Raw genomic sequence first — 20063 nt, 5'->3', positions numbered from 1 at the left:
ATACACTTGTTCAACGATGTTCATAGCAGCACTATTTATAATAGCCAGAACCTGGAAACAACCTAGATGCCTTAAACTGAAGAATGGATAAAGAAAATGTCGTACATTTACACAATGAAGTATTACTCATCTGTAAAAAAACAAAACAAAAACAAAAACAATGACACCATGAAATTTGCAGGCAAATGGATGAACTACAAAAGAGCATCTAGAGTAAGGTAACCTAGACCCAGAAAGACAAACACAGTATATACTCACCCATAAGTGGATATTAGCTGTAAAGTCAAGGATAACCAGGCTACAATCCACAGACTCAGAGAGGCTAAGTAACAAGGAGTGCTCAAGGAGGGTATATATGAATCTCACTGTGAATGGGAAATAGAATAGACATTGCAAGTGGATGGGGGGAGGGGGTCTGAATAGGAGGTGGGGATGGAAACAGGAAGGATCTAGTCAGGGGATGGTGGGGAGAGTGCTGGAAAAGTGTGGCATTTCAGGGTGAGACAGAAACCTAGTGCAATGGAAACGCCCAGAAATCTACAAGGATAACCCTTGTGAAGACTCCTAGCAATAGGGGATACATAGTCTGAACTGTGAATCTTGTGACCAGGCAAGACTTCCAGTGGTAGGACTGGGACACCAACCCAGCCACATAACCTTTGACCTACAATCTGTCCTGCCTCTGAGGATGTGCTGGGGTAAAGCTGTCACAGAAGTTGTGGAAGTGGTCAACCAATGACTGGTCCAGCCTGAGAACCATGCCACAAGAGGGAGCCCAGACTGCCTAGAGAATCAGGATGCCCAGAGATCTATGATACAAACAAACATGAATGGCAAAAAAAAAAAAAAAAGAAAGAAAGAAAAAGGAAAAGGAAAAGGAAATAGATGCAGACACCCACAGTCAAACATTAGGCAGTACTAAGGGAATCCTACAGAAGAAGGGACAAAGAATTGTAGGAGCCAGAGGGGTCAAGGACACCACAAGAAAACCCACAGAATCAACTAATCTTGGCTCACAGACGCTCACAGAGACTGAAGTGACAACCAGAGAGCCTGCATGGGACTGACTATGCCCTCTACATATATGCTACAGTTGTGTAGCTTGGTCTTCTTGTGGGACTCCTAACAGTGGGAGCAGGGGCTGTCTCTGACTCTTGTCAGCTTTTGGGACCCTGCTCCTCATACTGGCTGGCCTTGCCCAGCCTTAATATGAGGGGAGGTGCCTAGTCTTACTGCAACTTGATATGCCATGTTTGGTTGACATTCATGGGAAGCCTGCCCTTTCTGAATGGAAACGGTGGAAGAGTGGATGGGAGGAGTTGGGGGGAGGAACTGGGAGGAGAGGAGGGAGGGGAATCTGTGGTCAGGATATAAAATTAATAATAATAATAATAATAATAATAACAAAATAACATCATAAAAAAAGGAACCAGCCTTTAAAAATATCTCAAGTAACACACTTCGACTCCAGTTCTCCCATGGCTGCCATAGGCTTTCAGGGGTAATGCGCACATAACAGTCCCTTAGTCTCTCTTCACCAGTGGAAAAACCATAGCAAACTTTTTCCTTTATTCTTCCCTGTGTTATTTGAAATTTGAGGATTTTCTTATCGTTTGGGTTTAGAAACAGGGTCTTGCTATACAGTGCATGCTGGCTCCAATTGCTACCTCGGTCTTTTGAATGCTGTGGGTTACTATGCCCAGCACTAGTGTTAGTTTTCAACTGGAAAGATGAACACATTTCGATAAGTGCAAAAAGCCAGCAACAAAAGATGATGGGTTGTATTTACATAAACAGCAAACAGTCTTAGAGGTGGAGAGGGAATTCATGGTTTCTTGGGGCAGGGAGTGACTGCTAATGGTCATAGAGTTTCTTTGGGGGGCGATGAAAAGGCTCTGTGCACACATCAAGCAGCACGGCTCTGTAAAATGTGAAAGACCTGATGCACCATATGCTCTGAGCCGTGAATTTTATGATGTGTGAATTGTATCTAAATAAAGTGGCTAGAAAGAGAGAGATTGAGAGGTAACGAGAGAGCAGCTCCACCCAGTGCACACAACAGGGGCAGTGCTGGGGTGACCCATGATGGACCATGAAGTCTCACAGGTGGATGAAGATGATGAGACCAAGAGTCTTAAGGGGGACGAGACACAGCAGGATCAGTTTTCAGAAATTCTGCTGTGCTATCACAGGGCACGCCTGCGGCAAGGACAAGCCAGCAACAGACACGTAGAACACAGCACTCCTAAGGGCCAGCTAGGCATGCAGGTCTTTTCTTAGACTATGGGGGACTTTATGAACCTAATTCCACTCTCAAGTAATTTACAGTTCAGACAGACTGCTAATATACTCACATGAATTAATATGAGAGAGGGTGGCAAATGGCAGAGGATCTCAAGCCTTTTCTTCTGCAGTCTGATTGCTAGTCTAATATACCTTTCCATCATTAAGGCCACGTAGGTGGGTCCCATCATTTGCCCCATATCAGATCTTTCAGACTATGCAAGCGTTCCCTCCCTTGTGATGGTGCCTCCGAAATGCAGTTCCAAGTTTCTCTTTGGTCTCTATCAAAAGTCATTAAGACCCTGAAGAACTTTAAAGAACAACAACTACAATAATTATGTGGCTGGAGCGATTGCTCAGTGGTTAAGAGCACTGGCTGTTCTTCCAGAGGACCTGGGTTTGATTCCCAGCACCCACCTGGAGGCTCACAAGCATCTGTGATTCCAGTTCTAGGGATCCAGTGCTTTTTTCTGGTCTCTCTGGGCACTGCACACTTGTGATATAAAGGCAGACATGCAGGCAAAACTTCTATATACATGAAGTTTTTGTTTTAATCTCAAAAAATAAAGAGCAATAGCTACAATAATCAGAGCAGGAGCAGGAGCAGGAGTGTCAAAGTGCTTGCTGCACAAGCCTGAAGACCCATGGGAAAAACCAGGCGTGGTGGTGTGTGCATGCAGAAATACACATATGTACAGTTGTCTGACCATCCTTAATGCAGCTGTGGGGGGAAACAGTGATGGCAGACAGTTAGGTCTCTACTTCTGCCAAGTGTACTCCACATACAACGTTATGACAAAGCATCCACCCTGTGCCCATGCAGCGTGCTCATCCTCATGTGAGAGGCTCATTCTCCCCTCTACTACACAGATTCCAGAGCCATCAACTGGCAGGCAGGCATTGGCACATGTAATTAAAAGGACAGGAAAAAAGATGCATAAATAAGAAAGTGGGGAAGCTCAGGAAAGAATCAGACAGAAGAATCCGCAGTGATTCAGCAAACCACACCAAATGCCATTATTTTAGGCCTTTCGCAGGAGATAGAAAGCAGACAGGATGTCAAAAACCCTGATCCAAGAGCACTGTGAAAGGCCTTGGAACTGAACGGGCTTCAGGGAATGTCCAAGCCAGACAGATTGGCAGAGGACGGAGCTCCGCGTAGGGGATACTGGACACATGTGGCTCCAGAGCGGATGTGGAACACTGATGAAACAAGAGGACACAGGGACAGCAGGAAAACAAAATCCTATGACTAAACAGGGTTATGCTCCTCCTCAGGGGCTTTTATCTACCCGGACCATAAAAAACTGGAACATCTGAGGAATACAGACTAAAAGTAGAAATGAACGAATCCAAATCAAACAAGAAACGAAGTATCTACACAGACCTACAACTGCTCCTGACATTTTCCCAGTTGGGAAAACTTGGGACTGAACCCAAGGGATTCAGTATCAATGGGTTTGGTTTGGTTTAATTTGGTGAGACAATGCCTTGAACTCGAAGCCGTTTTCCTGCCTCTGCTTTCTAAGTGCTGGGACTACAGAGTAGTCAGGATCCTGGGCTGACTGCTTCATCTCCGTCTCCAGTCATCTCAACAGGGAGGGTGACATGCTGCCTATCGAGAGAGATCTTGAGGGCTCACTGAGGTGATAGTACAGTGCACCTGTGGCACGATTCCTGGCATACACCAAACACTGAACTAGACTAACTACACTAGCTACCTACTTTAGACATGGACATGGGCAAGCAGGCCAAACCTGCAGGCCACCGTCTGGAGAGACATGATGCTGGGATGAGCTAGGACAATGACACAGTGAGTCACACTACCTGTAACATGGGTTCCTACTGGATCTCACTCCTGCTACACCGCCTTATTTAAGATCACCTCGTCTTGAACCTTGGGCTGAACACTATGCCCAATTTAATCACTCAGCTTACCGGTGAAATTTGCATTTCATGGAACAAACCACTTAGAAACATCGATAAAAATTTAAAGAACAATTGAAATACTGTATGCAAATCTTTAAAACTAAAACCTGACCTGGGGCTCACAGATAAGCACTGGGAAAACCAGGAATGTTAAACACACAGTGTTGTCTCTTCAATGAAAGAGATACATAACTGTTTTCTGCCCAGAAGGAGGTACTAATAGCTTAGATGATCCTTGCACTATTTGTACGGTCAGGGGACCCCCAAACTCCTCCAAACAGGACTGGAGGTGGCTAACAGCCCAGATGACCTATGTGCTATCTGAATGACCAGACCACACCAGATACCTCCCTCAGGCCCTTAACATGTGTGACCTGTCTTTAGAACCCATCTTCATGGAAGAAGTGACATTACATACAAACTCTGTGGGAAGAGTTTGTATGTAATGATGCCGCCTTGTGTACATGGGATTGTGTTACACCAGGGAACTGTTGTTCAGATTGTATCAGACTTGAATATGATGACAATAAACTGCCCAGTGTCAGACTCCAGAAGTTTAACCAACACCAGCTACTGAGTAGTGCTGAACTGGATTTGCTTTGTGCCTCACTCAATCATTACTCTGCCGGCTGTGGTGTTTGCAGAGATGCCACAATAACCGAAGCCTGGGAATGACACATTACATCAACAGAGTGTTTTCATCTGCTGTTTGAGAAGAATGTCGGACAGCATCATGACAAATGAACTCCATGGCAGGTGCCGCAATACGTGTCCAGTAGAGCCCACCAGCAAACGGAGACTACTGCAGAGTGGAAGGACCAGATGGTGGGTTCGAAAGGGGCGTCTTTGTTTTCGGAGTGCTGAGTTTGGTTTTTCCTTCGACTTTCAGCTTTATAGAGTCACCCAAGAAAGGAGTCTCAATGGAGGGACTGTCCAAATCAAACTGGCCTATGAGCATGTCTAGGGGGACCTGTCTTGATTGTTCATTGATGCTGGAGGGCCCAGCGCACAGTGGGAAGGACCATCCCCTGGGCAGGTGGTCCTGGCCTAAGTAAGGAAATCGGTTGAGCATGAGAATGTGCAAGCCAGTGCTCCTCCATGGTTTCTGATACTGTCTTGACCATGAGTGAGTTCCCTGGTTAGAAAGTATTCTGCATGGAATAGCAAGCAGGCCTGCCTTAGAGTTCCTGCTTCGATTTCCCTCAAAGACGGACTGTGACCTGTAAACTGAAATACGGCTTTCCTACTCTACATTGCTTTCGGTTGGATTATTTTATAAAACCAGAAACAGATGTGAAACTAGAACACCTCTTATTCAGATGTTCATTAGCATGTCTATGTCACACAGTAGAGATGGGACTGCAGCTGAAGTGCCTGTCTGGAAATGTTCGAGTTTAAAGCACATGCAATAGCTCACCTTTATGCGGTCAGGGTCCACATAATGCATCGTTTTCATGTCACATTCTTCAACAGTGTAATTTACCTTGAAGATGTACAGGAGCCACACTACAAACACAACCACTGTACACCTGTGGGGGGGAATCAGGTATAGTAAGGCAGTCTGTGATAGCCAGAGAAAAACATAAACCAAGTGCAATCCTAGTTCAAATGGAATAAAAGTAGACTCTAAGGCAGTGGTTCTTAACCAAGGAGTTGAATGACCCTTTCACAGGGTTGCATATCAGATGATATTCAAATTATGATTCATAACAGTAGCAAAATTACAGTTATGAAGTAGCAATGAAAACAATTTTGTGGTTGGTCAATTTTGTGGGGGTCAGCACAACATGAGGAACTGTAATAGTGGGTCGAAGCAGTAGGAAGGTCACCATAAAAGGTCTGATAAAAGGTCACCATAGGGTAAAGGGAAGGTGTCATTTCCTGAGGAGATAGTCATTTATGATTGTCGTTTTTATAAGCAAATACAGAATCCTCTCCCAGCCCGACTTTCTCTTGCAAGGGCAGAGAATCCAAATAATAAAATCCAAATTACAACAGAGTGAGCGAGTGAGCGATAGAGCTGAACTACTGAACAACAGAACCTTTGCTTCGATTGTTGCTGTTTTTTTTTTCCCTGTTTCTTTAAACACTGTCAGGACTTTAAAAAAAGAAACAATCTGGGTGCAGGGAGAGGTGGGAAAGTGGTAGATGCAGTTCTCATGTATGAAGTTCTCAGAGTTTTCAAACAAGAAACAATCATACATGGTGGCTAACCGCCTGTAACTCCAGTTCTAGGGGTTCCTCTCCTGACCTCTGGCACTAGACATGTACATGGTGTACAGACACACTTGCAGGCAAAATGTTAAAAAAAAATCTAGTTGTATTTCTAGAGAATTCTACCACGAAATGAGTAATTAGAGGGCACTAACAGTTACCCTTAAGAGTATCAAAGAGCTATCTTCAGAGCTCTCATAAATTCACACTAGTTTGTCACTTCAGGCACATGGCCAGACACACAGTCCTTGGAGGAAACAGAGTGTCAGTTTTGGTTCTAGAGATGCTGATGCTGATGCTGGCACCATCATCATCGCTAGCATCAGCATCAGCATCAGCATCAGCATCATCCTTCTCTTCCTCCTTGTTTTTTGAGACAGGGTCTCTCTAAGTAGTCATGTCTTGCAGCTTGCTCTGTAGACCAGGCTATATTTAAGTCACAAAGCTCCCCCTGCCTCTGCCTTCCCAGTGCTGGGATTAAAGGTGCACACCCACCATGCCCAGCCGAGATATGATCTCAGTTTTAATAAGTCCCCAGTAACAATGATAAGCGAAGGTTTACAATGTCTAACCCACAACTTAAGAGCCACTGCTTTTCTTAAGACTATTCATTTGTATGTTATGTGTAGGAATATTTGCCCACATATATGTATGTTTGCCACATGTGCACCTGGTCCCCAAGGAGGACACATGAAGGTCACATCTCCTGGAACTGGGGTTACAAGAGGTTATGAGTCACTACATGGGTGATGGAAAACAAACCCAGGTCCACTCAAAGTGCACAAAGTACTCGGGAGACATTCCTCCAACTCTCCAATCTATGTTTTTATAAAACAAAGGCAAGGAATAATCTTTTGAGAAAAATAATACAATTTCTTAAGGCAGAGGCAGTTTTTAAAATAAAGCCCCTAGCAAACTATGCTGGCTGTAATAGATGCAAAATGCCGAGGAAACAGCAACGCACAGAGAGGTTGCTGGGAGTGTTTAAGACTTCCAGAGTTCTTTCTTCAACATGCTGCACACAGAAACCTGGACTGCATCTTAAGTTTCCCCTGGGATTGAGTACACAGATCTGGTACTGTCTATGAAAATGGCTTGGCTGAGTTGGGAGAGAGCAAATCTCGTTACGAGAAATACATCTTATACATACAAGATACAGGTACAGGTAACGTCAGTTCTCCAGATCAGAAGGAAAACATGGAGAAGAGACATAACTCAGTATGATCAACTCCTCTCTCTAAACCCTATGATTATACAGCATGCATGAAATTCTCTCTCTCTCTCTCTCTCTCTCTCTCTCTCTCTCTCTGTGTGTGTGTGTGTGTGTGTGTGTGTGTATGAGTGGTATGTGTGTAATGTGTGTCACAGCTTTGTGGAAGTCAGAGGACTGTATGTTGGAGCTGGTCCCAGGGGACTGAACAAAGGTCACCAGGCTTTTTGGCTGGTACCTTTACCCTCTGAGCCACTTCCTGGCTCCTATACCCATTTTTGAGACAGGATTTCTTATTGACCTAGAACTTTCCAAGCAGCCTAGGCTGACTGACTAGTGAGCTCCAGGGATCCAATCATCTCTAAGACTTCCCCAGATCTGAGATGATAAACACATGCCTCCTTGCCTGAATTCTTTAATGTGGGCTCTGGGGATTGAACCCATGTCCTCGGTACTTTAATGACTGAAGTGTCTCCCAGCTCTCCTGCCCTGTCTTCTTTGCCTGCACCACACCCCCTGTGTTTGTTTTTGTTTTTTGAGACACAGTCTCATGTGATGGCCTCAAAATCACTATGTAGGTGAAGAAGATCTTGAACTCCTGATTCTCCTGCCTCTACCTCCTAAGTGCTGAGATAGCAGGCATATAGTACCACACCTCGTTTATGGACCACCAGAGATCAAATCCAGGGATTCCTGCGTGCTAGGTATGTGCACTACCACTGAGCTGGATCCCCAATTTGACGTTTTTTCTTTTAAGGAAGAGTAGTAAAGAGATCCCTACATCTCTTTGCTGTACTAGCATGGGTCTGCTGTGCACACACACCACTCAGCACGGGCCTAGGTCCATCTGGTCTGAGGTCCTATAGCAGGCACCTCTTAGAGTGGTAGGCGTGTTGTAAGCCTCAGTAAACAACAGCTGACGGGGACTGAATGGGATACAAGCCTTTATTCGCATAAACTTCCACCTCCTTTCATACCTCCTAGATTAGTAAAGTGAGGTGGGAGACAAAATTTCATCTTTCTTCCCCCACTCACACACACTCATCACACACATGACACATATCACACACACACACACACACACACATCACACACAGCTGAGGTTTAACCCACTGCTTGGACCCAGGGTTTTCCTCTAATAACAGGTAGGAACTTCACCGAACACTTCTCCTAACCCTATGCTGTTGACCTGGAGAGGGGACAGGACCTGGAGGCTGTGCTTACTTGACAATGCCTTTTAATAGCGAGCTGGGTCTTCTCATCTTGTTCTGGGTTTGGGTGTACCATTGCAGGGAGTTCTTTGAGCAATCTCTTCGCAGCTTTACAGAGGCGAACTCAGTTGGCATTGCTGGGAGGAGAGAGGGGAAGAGAGAAGCGTCAGGTGGATTACACATTAAGAGACGTTAGAGTGATCCTGCCATGCTTGGAGTGCTACTTGGTGGTAAAAAGGATGGACTGCTGATGCCACGACTTGGATTAAACTACAGGGGGTTAGGAAGAGCTGATGCTAAAGGTCCACACACTGTATGAGACATCACAATCTTCAGATGACAAGCCACAGAAGCAGAGAGCACAGCAATGGATGCCAGGTATGAAGGGGAAAAGGAGGGGTGCTAGTACATGCCTATAATCCCAGCACTTGGGAGGCTGAGGCAGGAGGATGGTGAGTACAAAGGGCTACAGACACTGTTTCGGGAAATAAATAAATGAATAAATAGATAGATAGGTAGATAGATAGATAGATAGATAGATAGATAGATAGATAGATAGATAGATAGATAAATAAATAAGTAGGAGTATGGGGTGTGGCACTGTGAGGACCCTGAAGTGAAGGAATGTTCTGGGTCTTGACATATCCTTGCTGACATACCTGTTGAGACACAGCACTATTGTTTTGCAAAAAGCCATGGTGGGAGGGGGTAAAGTTACAGAGAATCTATAGATTGTCACATATGAATCTACAACTATTTCAAAATTTAAAATCTTAATTTGGGGTAGGGGACTGGCAAGATGGCTAAGAAGGCCAAGGCAAGTCTGATGCCAGCAAATCTGATGAACTAATTAACTAATTTTGATCCCTGGGTCCCAACGTTTGAAAGTTGTCCTCTACCTCCCCCGCCCCCCCCACGTGTGTGTGTGTGTGTGTGTGTGTGTGTGTGTGTGTGTGTGATGGCACCTGTGTTGAGATCAGAGGACAGCTTCATGGAGTCCACTTTTCCTTCCACCTTTATGTGGGCCCTGAGCATTAACCCAGATTATCAGACTTGTCTTGTAGATTCCCTGTATGAGCCAAGGAATACAAAGTCACATTGATATCCTGGCTTCTCCCTCTTCCCGGTTCCTGGACAATCTGGCCCTGTTCCTGTTCCCGACTCCTCTCCTTCTCCTGCCCCATGGTTTTTCCTCAGCACCCGCCTGTCACTCCACACCAGCCCTCTCCTGGGCCTGGACCTTTTCCTTAGGGAGCCTTTCCTGGTCACCAGGCCTCTCTAATCCTTGTGGTCACCCCCACACCCCAGAATCACTCTTCTCTGGGCTACCTTCCCTTGCCCCGGGATCCATCTTTGACAGGTGAGCACTCCTCACTGACAGCTCAAAGGCTGTCAAAGGTTGCATGGCTGCATCATGCATGCATTAGGTGCCTGCATAAGGACTCTGCATGTAGAAACCAAGTGGAAATAGGGCCTTTTGGAACTAGGGCCTTGTAGAACTGGGCCAACGGCCCCAACTGCTGAAACTCGTTCAAAACTGCTCCCATTCCCTATATAAGCAATTACCTCCTGCCTGTTCTTTCTTCCTTTCCATTTCTGCTCCTGATTGGCTAACGGCTACCCTTCCCTTTGCTCCCTTTCCCAATAAACTCCATGTGGGTTTGTTCAGTTTGGCAGATCGTGTTTCATCCCCAGAAGCTACAGCAAAGAACAACATAAGCAACATGTGGTTTGCTGCCATCGCAGCTGCTGCCCCCATCAGGAAGTAGGCAGCTAGGTGGTTGGCAGTCCTCTCTGCTGGGGTTGCAGATGATGGATGTCATGTGACTTCACTGCCATCTTGATTAAAGCTGATCACATGGCATAAACCAACCAAGGAGGCAACAGGTCTCCAAGATATTTTGGATTAGGGTAGATTTTCGTATAAAAATTCCTGCCTTGAAAACAAGGCTATAAAAACAAGGCTTATGAAAGATAGGATTTTAAAACAACGCTTGTTTAAGAAGGTATTAAAGCTGCACCTTCATATTGTTCATGTACAAGAACATACCTTGCGCTGGCAGCCAAACTCTGTAATGTAAGAGTTACCCAAGTGGTATTGGTTTTAAAGATAAGAAGGGATCATAGGGAGAACACCTGATGCTTGTCACTGTGTGGCAGGGCTGAGTTCCTAAGGAGAGCTGAGGAAAGGACCCTAGCAGTTTTGGAGAGACTGGTGCCATTGATGGCCACCAGAAACAACAGCTGCCATGAAATGGACCCAGCTGGGACCTGAAAGGCATGCTTTGTATGCTGCTGAAGTTGGAGCCAGAGACGTGACCTAAGCCCCTTGGGGAAGCCTAGAGGACTGTGGGCAAATCCCAGCTGTTGAGCATGGAGCTGTTTGCATTATTGGAGCTTGGTTTTCCCTGGTCCAGACTGTGGCTGTGCCCTGCTTCTTCCCTCTTGAAGTCAAAATGGTACTTTATTTTTTGATATTGCAGGAGGCCACAGTTGAGAGACTTTAAACTTCTTTAAGAGGCTATTGGGGGGGGGGGGCTGGAGAGATGGCTCAGAGGATAAGAGCACTGGCTGCTCTTCCAGAGGTTCTGAGTTCAACTCCCAGCAACCACATGGTGCCCACTTCTGGTGTGCAGACATACATGGAGGCAGATTGTTGTATTCCTAATAAAAAATAACTCTTTTTTAAAAGGAGGAAATTTTGGAGTTTTAAATTTAAATTAAAAAACTAGATTTGTTTGGTTTGTTTTGGAGACAGGGTTTCTTTAGCAGAGCCCTGGCTGTCCTGGAACTCACTTTGTAAACCAGGCTGGCTTCAAACTCAGAAATCCTCCTGCCTCTGCCTCCTAAGTGCTGAGATTAAAGGAGTGTACCACTATACCCGGCTAAAACTGTTTTTTTTTTTTTTGAAACAGCTTTTAAAATATTTAAATTTATAAGGCTATGGGACATTTAAATTTATAAAATGTTTTGTATTATTAATATGCGCTCTTAAAAAATAAATAAATAAAAGGCTAAAGAGTTAGGGCCACAACTATGAACACCAAACACTAAACACCAGAAACTAAGATATTCCTATCCAATGATGCAGCAAGACAATGACCTAAGTGGTATGGCAAAGAATTTAGAGAACACCTCTCCTTACCAAAGGTCCAGTTCAGTCTATCAGGGAATGATTTAAGACTCTGGAGAGATGGCTCACAGGGAAAGAGCACTGGCTGCTCTTCCAGAGGACCTGAGTGAAAACATGTGGTTTCTTATCTTAGATGAACATAAGTAAACTGACACTCAAGTAATTTCATTTTTTTCTTTTTCTCTCCCCCCACCCCCATACTGGAAATAACCTCTCCCTCAACTCCAGTTCTAACTCAGCAGATATCCTACCCATTCTACACTGAAAATATTTAACACCATAGTGTATCATTCTATTTGACGTATATTCAAAACACAGTGCCAAAGACCTAATGAGGTAATCTTTGCTGAAGATACTACTGAAGCCTTAAATGAGAAGTCACAACAGCCAAGACACTGGAAAGTTTTCAAACTCTATGGTCAGCCTAGTGAACAGAAGCAGAGGACACATGCCGGGAACAGCGATTATGGGCTGTTCTATTGGGAGCTTAGAAGCCACAAACACGGGATGGATGTGCAGACGGTGGAGGCCTGACTCATGAGCTTGCGGAAGGAAACAACTCATCAGGAACAGAGGCAGTGGCCATTCGTGTGATATTTTGACCAAAAATCTGGCTTATTTACTCCATGTCATGAGAATCTGAGAGAAGTTAAAGACAAGTGTTAGTATTCAAACATCTGTACTGGCCTGCTCTTGGGATCCTGACAGGATATGCCCTCAGCTGCAACCACTAAAAGCACTTCCTGTGCACGCGCACTACATTTCCTTTAAAAGGTGGGCCTTACCCACCTCCCATCTCTTTCTCTTCTTCTCTTTCTCTTCTGTCACTCTTGATCCTAAGAACTGGTCTCTGACCACCTCTCTGTCCTTCTCTCTCCTCTTCAAATAAACCTATGTGAGCCTTGTTGCATGGTGTTTTGTGTATTATTATTTTTTTAATTACAACATTGGTTCCCTAATCCAGAAACGCTCTCCTGGCATTTCCTCCTGCCAACTGGCAGTTTGAGACACACCAGAACCCTAGAACCTGGTCCACGTAAGACAGCCTTACTTCTCCACATAAGACAGCCTTACTTCTCCACATAAGATAGCCTTACTTCTCTGGATCCCTGGGTCCCTCCATCAAACACCAGTGTGACTTCCCCTTCCCCACCTCTGGCCACTTCCCACAAGTGAGGATTCATCTCTCAACTGTGGTTCCTTGACTCTTGGACAAGACCTGGTACTGGCAACAACAGGTCTCTCAGGCTTAGTTAGGGTCCTCCGCCCCTGCCCTTTGTGTGACGACTTAACGGGAAGCTTGTGCCTTTCTCATTCAATCCTCACTTGATAAAAAAGCCATTAGATCTCGTTCTGGTTCACTTATGGTGAATAAGCCTACCAAAAATCCTCTTCCCAGAACTCTATATCCTAATATTTTATGGCACCTTTGCAACATTCTGCCAGCCAGCCAAAAATGGAAGGAGGTATCACCCTTTTAGTCTTTCACTCTTCTGCTTTCTCCTTCCCCAATAAACCTCTTACACCAACTGTTGAGGGTGGCATGTTTGTTTAATGAGAGGACCCACTGAAAGATAATCACTTCATATTGGGACCCTACCCACCTGGCTCCACCCTCATCAGATCTGCTCTCTTCCATCTGCAACAAATCTGCTTTCTCATTTACTTGGAGGCTTTGTCTTCCACTCAATACTGGCAAGAGGGTCTCTGGTGGGGCTACCGGCCTCTGCCCATTTCCCAGGATGTAAGGCTTCATTTCTCAGGCACAGTTCTCTCCTCTTCTTCTGGCTTTTCTTAAAGTCTTGGTGCCAGGAGACTGTCTCTATCAGGCTCAGAGACCTAGGTCCCTGCTGTGCTTGATGAATCACTGAGCAGCCTATGCCTTCTCACAGTTGACCCTCTCTGAATTCCTGGGACGACAGAAACCGCAGGCCCTTGGGTCTTACTTCTCTGCGTCACTCATGGGAGCTGTGTCATTGTCTATACTTCTTGCTCTCACTGGGATGTTTTTAGGAGACCCACTGACCACTCCTAATCAGCTATTGTTACAGGACTACCAACTGCTGTTGGCATAGAGCAGGAGGCACAAGACTAGCAAACGTCCAGGTGTGAGGACCAACAGTGCCCCAGAGGTACTATTATTTAAGCCTTTACCCACTGAGCCATCTCACTGGCTCCCAATGATCTGTTTTTGAAATGAAAGAATTTTAGGAATGGAGGGAAGTAAATGGTTGCAAGAACCTGGGGACTGGTTGTGCTGTTTGTAGAAGAAAAATGAATATGGTTATACAAAAACAATGGGAAGAAACTTCAGAATCTTAAAGGGTGGCTGAGAGGAACCCGGAGAAGTGATGAGTCTGTGGAAACTGGATCACCCATCATAGGTTCCCCCTAAACTTTCATGAAATTAAGAATCAACCACTACACATAATAGTATAGACACCTCAAAGCAGTAAAAGATGAAATGGCAAACCGACCCTAATTGCTGCCATGAGAGTAGACAGGGCGCCCACAGACTGGGAAGGATAAGCCTACATCTGAGCTGACCAGATCCTAAACATCCACCTGGGTAAGTAGAGGTATTGAGAAATCCAAGCCATCCTTCTCCCCCTCCGCTGCCTAGGATGAGCAGCTGGAACATGTACATGGGTGCTTAAACAATGAGGGCCTGCTAGGGCAACACTGTTTCAAATGACATCTGAAGTTGGGAAATCAGTGAGTAAATCAACGTGACTGGATTAGGCTGTCCAGAAAGGTGAGCAACTGATACAGAGATGATATCCATGGGGGTGGGAGGCTTATGGGAAATGGATTGCACAACAGGTGAGGAAATAGCCCATGAAGGTTACATCCATGGGAACGGGAGGTTTATGAGAAATGGATTTCACAACAGGTGAAGACTTACTCCAGTTGGCTGAATGCTACACTCCTAGTGACTCTGAGGCAAGATCTAGGTACTCACTGCTGGTTGGCAAGGTGAAGAGGAACCCAGGGGGCATCCTGAGGTGGACCAAAAGGAAGGAGGAGGAGGCTGTGGCAGATGGACTAAGAAATGATGAAAGGAGGGTGGTGGAGAAAGAACACACCAAGGATCTGGGTCTCAACTACAGAAAGGAGACATGAATGTCAGGTTTTGTGTGGTTTCCGGTGGTAATGAATTTGTACATGGTAAAGGAGATAAGCTTCCCACAGGGGAAAAAAAAAAGCATCTAGTGTTGTCTTAGTTTGGGTTTCCATTCCTGTAAAGAGGCATCATGACCAAGGCAACTCTTATAAAGGAAAACATTTCATTGGGGCTGCCTTAGTCCATTGTTGCCATGGTGGGAAGCACGGCGGTGTGCAGGCAGACATGGTGCTGCAGAGGGGCTGAGAGTTCCACATCCAGATCAGAAGGCAGCAGGAAGAGACTGAGACACGCTTTCTCCAGAGTCATGCCTACTCCAACAAGGCCACGCCTCCTAATAGCTGCCACTCCCAATGAGTCATTTCCTTTTTTTTTCTCCTTAATTTAAATAGAAACCAGCTTCTTTTACATGTCAATCCCAGTTCCCTGTCCCTCCCCTCCTCCCCTAGCCCCCACCAACCTTAGGGAGGGTGAGGCCTTCCATGGGGGAATCTTCAAAGTCTGTCCTATCATTTGGAGCAGGGCCTAGGCCCTCCGCCTTGTGTCTAGGCTGAGAGATAGAGCCTTCATCCAGTAGCTGATGGAAGCAGAAGCAGACACCTACAGCTATAAACACTGAGCTGAACTCTGGAATCCAGTTTGCAGAGAGGGAGGAGTGATAACAAAGGGGTCAAGACCAGACTTAAGCCATTTTCTTTCAAATCACCACAAGGCTGCACCTTAAACTTCCTAGTAATTCCAGAGAGTTGGTGGTGCATGCCTTTATTTCCAGCACTTAGGAGGCAGAGGCAGGCAGATCTCTGGGAGTTCAAGGCCATCCTGGTCTACAGAGTGACTTCCAGGACAGCAAGGACTGTTTCACAGAGAAACCCTGTCTCAAAAACCAAAAACCCAAACCAAACACTTCCTAGTAAATGCACAAATGCATCTAGTTCTGGTAGAAAAGGGTGGGGGTGATATTGACATGTGACCTGGGCACATGAAACTAGTAAGCTCAGCCCAGAGGCCTGGCTACTGTGAGGGCAAGAGCAAATGCCTGAGAATGATTGGCACTGGAGTGAGGTGCAGGCACGAAGAAGGCAGTACTGGCGCCTGTGCTGGCTAGTCTTATGTCAACTTGACACAAGTTAGGGTCCTCTGAGAGGAGGGCGCCTCTATAGAGAAACGCCTCCGTAAGATTGGGATATTGGCAAGTCTGAAGGGAATTTCTTAATGATTGATGGGGGAGGGCCCAGCCCATTGTGGATGGGGCCAACACTGGGCTCTATACAAAAGCAGGCTGAGCAAGCAATGGAGAGCGAACCAGTCAGTAGCTCCTCTCTGTAGCCCCTGCACCAGCTCCTGCCTCCAGGACCCGCCTGTTTGAGATCCTATCCTGACTTGCTTCAATGATTGTGATGGCTATTCTTGGTTGTCAACTTGACTACATCTGGAATTAACTAAAACCCCAAAAGGGGGCACACCTGTTCCAGGTTTTTGCTTAATTTGAAGTAGTAAGATCCACTTCTAATCTGGATCTCTGAGATGGACAGACACACCTTTTTAATCTGAAGGTGGAGAGACTGTGCCTTCTGCAGGAAGTCTATGAAAAGACATTCCAGCATATACTGAAGATGAGGGGTAAGGAGGAGGGTTGATTCATTCTGTATGTTTCTTTACTCTAGAGAACCCTGACTAACACAATGATGAACAATGATGCGGAAATGTAAGACAAATGAACCCTTTCCTCCCCCAGTTGCTTCTGGTCATGGCATTTATCATAGCAATAGTGACCCTAACTATGGCAGAGTCCCTCTGGCAAACTGGTATGAGTAGTATGTGACAATATGGGAAATAATTCCCAAGCCTGGTAGAATAAGAATATAAACTTTGGGGTGACCAAAGAATTAAAATAGGTGTTGATAGAGGATTGGGTCACCTCCTCCAGCTGGGTCAAAAAATGTTGTATTTAGATTTTTGTCAGCAATTCCCGAAACTAGGACTGGAAGGGAGAGGAGTAAAAGAACAGTTGTGATAAGGACTGATCATACAAATAATGGAGTTTGATATTATGTTATGTCTGGGGCTATTATATTGATGATAGTAATAATAAAATTAATTGTGCCTAAGATTGAGGAAACACTGGCTAAGTGTAAGGAGAGAATGGTAAGATCTATGGATGCCCCAGCATGGGCTAGATTTTCAGCTAATGGGGGGTCTATACAGTCCGCCTGTTCCAGCCCTAGCTGCTACTATTGATGGTGCTAGTAATAATAGAAATGTTGGGGTAGTAACCAGAAGCTCATGTTGTTTATCTGTGGGAATGCCATGCCAAGAGCTCCAATTATTCATGGGAATAACCAGTTTCTGAAGCCACCAATTATTACTGGTATAACTATAAAGAAAATTATGACGAATGCATGGGTGGTTACAATAACATTGTAAATTTGATCATCACCTACCTAGTAAAGATCCTGGTTGCCCTAGTTCAGCCCGAATAAGAATACCTTGGGCTGTCCCTACCATTCCAACCCAAGCCCTAAATGGTTCAAGCCCATGCTGGCTTCCCCTTTTCTGTACAGCCACCCTCTTTCTGCAGCCAAAGTCAACTCCTTAACTCAAGGTAGGGTCACATATGAGAGCAAGCTGAGCTCTGCAAAGGGCATTGCCAGGATCGAGAGAGGCATACCTCTGAGACCCTTCCCAGCTTCCATTTGTATCAGAGTTGCCATTGCCTCCCCAACAGCAGAGTTACGATTGTGGTGATATATTGTTTATGATTTATTAAATCTTGCCTGAGGATTCAGAAAGCAAAGTCAGCCACAAGCTATAGAAGCCAGGCACACGCCTTTAATCCCAGCAGTCAGAAACTAGGAGTGGAGGCACACACCTTTAATCCTAGGACTCAGGATTAAGAGGTAGACAGATTTCTGTGAGTCCAAGGCCACCCAGATCTACACAAGAGTGCATCAGTCTAAAAGAGAATTATAGCTCACACCTTTAATCCTAATATTAGGGAAGTATATAAGACAGAAGCAAGGTCTCAGAGAAACATTCATTCTCCAACCACACTGAGGAGAGGCAGCACTTTGAGACTTGATGAAGATCTCATGTGTGGATCAGCCCTTTCAGCCTGAGTTAGAGGTGAAAGCTAGTGGCCAGCTGCTTTGCTTTTCTGATATTCAGCTTGAAGCTTGAACCCCAGTATCAGTCTCTGAGTCCATTTATTTTTCATGTTACATACCATGACCTTCCCAACATCAAAGTTGCCACGGCCTCCCCAACAGCAGAGTTGCCATGGCCTCCCCAACAGCAGAGTTGGCTGAGGCTTTTCATAAACTGGGCATGCTGCTTGCCCAGGTAAAATTCAGTTCCTGCAGTAAAGAAGGAAATAGGTAAGTCTAGAACAGATAAGGACCTAGGGCCATTTGGACAAGGAAGATAAGAGATAAGATCCTTACAGAGATAAAATCCCAGTGTGGAAGAGCAACACTCAGATTTAACTCGGAAGTATCTACCTTGAAGGAGTGGGAAAGAAGGAAAAGAAGTATTAAGAAAAAAGAAAATCTATGCTGGGTACGGTAGGTCATACCTGCAATCCCAGCAATCGGGAGGTAGAGGTAGAATTAATGCCAGTTACCAGCTTGGGGTACAATGTAAGAATCTGTCACATATAAAAAAGAAAAAAGGAAGGTAGATAAAATCTGTGCCTTTGTAGGCTTTAGATAATTCTGGAACTCTCATCATTTAAAATGAATACTACTAGTTCTTGGACAAAATGCTTAACCCAGGAGGGACTACCACAGACACCCCTGATGCATTCACATGAAAGGGTAATTTGTCAGTTTCACTGGCCCTGCCATTGCACAAAGGAAAGACACAGAGAGAAAACAACGGCTGAGTCCTGCTTTGGAAACCAACCTGCCAGAAAGTAACATGATCTCAAGGACAGTAAGTGGGGAGTGCTGCCTGGAGAGGGGCTGTTCAGCAGTGGTGTCTGCCATTGAGCAGAGCAGTCTAAGAGCTGTCCGTGGGCAGGCAATCATCACTGCAGCTAGCACAAAGGGGCCAGGCTGCAATAGGTGCCAGTAAATTCTAAAGAAAACTCTCTTCTATCCTTACCCCATCTTGAAGCAATGATGGATAAAGTTTCCTACTTGCTTCAACATGGAGGCCCATGGAGGACACTGTGCTGAGTGAAATAAGCTGGACACAGACAAAGCCTATTTGATCATACTTACATGTGCAAAAAAAAAAAAAAAAAAAAAAAAAAAAAAAAAAAAAAAAAAAACCTCAAAATACAGATACAGGCAATTCACCAGCAGTTAGCACAGGCTGGGTCAGGGGAAGGAAACAGAAAGCAGATGGAAAATATAGAATGAACAAGTATAGATATCTAATGTAACATTTGAGGCTAAAGCTAATACTATTAACTGGGTGTGGGGCATATGCCTATAACCCCAGCACAGGTGGGTATTGCTGTCGAGTATAAGGTAGGCCTGGGCTAAACACAGAGTTCTGGGCCAGCTTGGGCTTATCTTAAAAAACCTAAATCAAAACAAGCAATTTTAAAAAGTAGATAAAAATGTATGAGGGACTCCTATTAGATAAGCGTATTTCAGCTAATCACAAAAAAATTAACTGTGAGATGACAGGTCCACTACTTTGTACTATAGTGGCCACTTTCTTCTGTTTATGCATCACAGAACGTGTTGTAAACCTCACTGAGCCATAATAAGATCACTCAGGAGCACACCAGTCCTGTGCCTTACCCATGCATGCCTTAGGAAGCCCCTGACTTCTAACTTCTCGTTCCGTTCTAGAAGACAACCTACCTTTCCTTGCCCAAGTGACTTCCACCCACATAATCTAGGTAACTAAGAACAGGGTAGCTATAGCAGTACAACACACACACACACACACACACACACACACACACACACACACACCCAAAAGCTTGCTTAGAATCCTAACCTGTAA

General features: G+C 45.1%; 1 protein-coding gene across 3 annotated transcripts in view; it reads right to left on the bottom strand.

Annotated features, from left to right (window-relative positions):
• St3gal5 (ST3 beta-galactoside alpha-2,3-sialyltransferase 5) overlaps window positions 1-20063 on the bottom strand; it is a 53307-nt gene that overhangs the window by 17921 nt on the left and 15323 nt on the right. For all 3 annotated transcript variants that reach the window (XM_035448628.1, XM_027429502.2, XM_027429501.2), the window contains exons 2-3: window positions 8861-8984; window positions 5630-5741 (exon numbers count right to left, since the gene is read on the bottom strand). In XM_035448628.1, coding sequence (XP_035304519.1) covers window positions 5630-5741; window positions 8861-8982 — 234 coding nt within the window. In that variant the 5' untranslated portion in view covers window positions 8983-8984. The remainder of the gene's footprint in view (window positions 1-5629; window positions 5742-8860; window positions 8985-20063) is intronic.

Source organism: Cricetulus griseus, chromosome 8, assembly GCF_003668045.3.
Source record: "Cricetulus griseus strain 17A/GY chromosome 8, alternate assembly CriGri-PICRH-1.0, whole genome shotgun sequence".
In the NCBI taxonomy this organism is placed as follows: Eukaryota; Metazoa; Chordata; class Mammalia; order Rodentia; family Cricetidae; genus Cricetulus; species Cricetulus griseus.
This window is presented reverse-complemented; position numbering and strand designations above follow the sequence as displayed.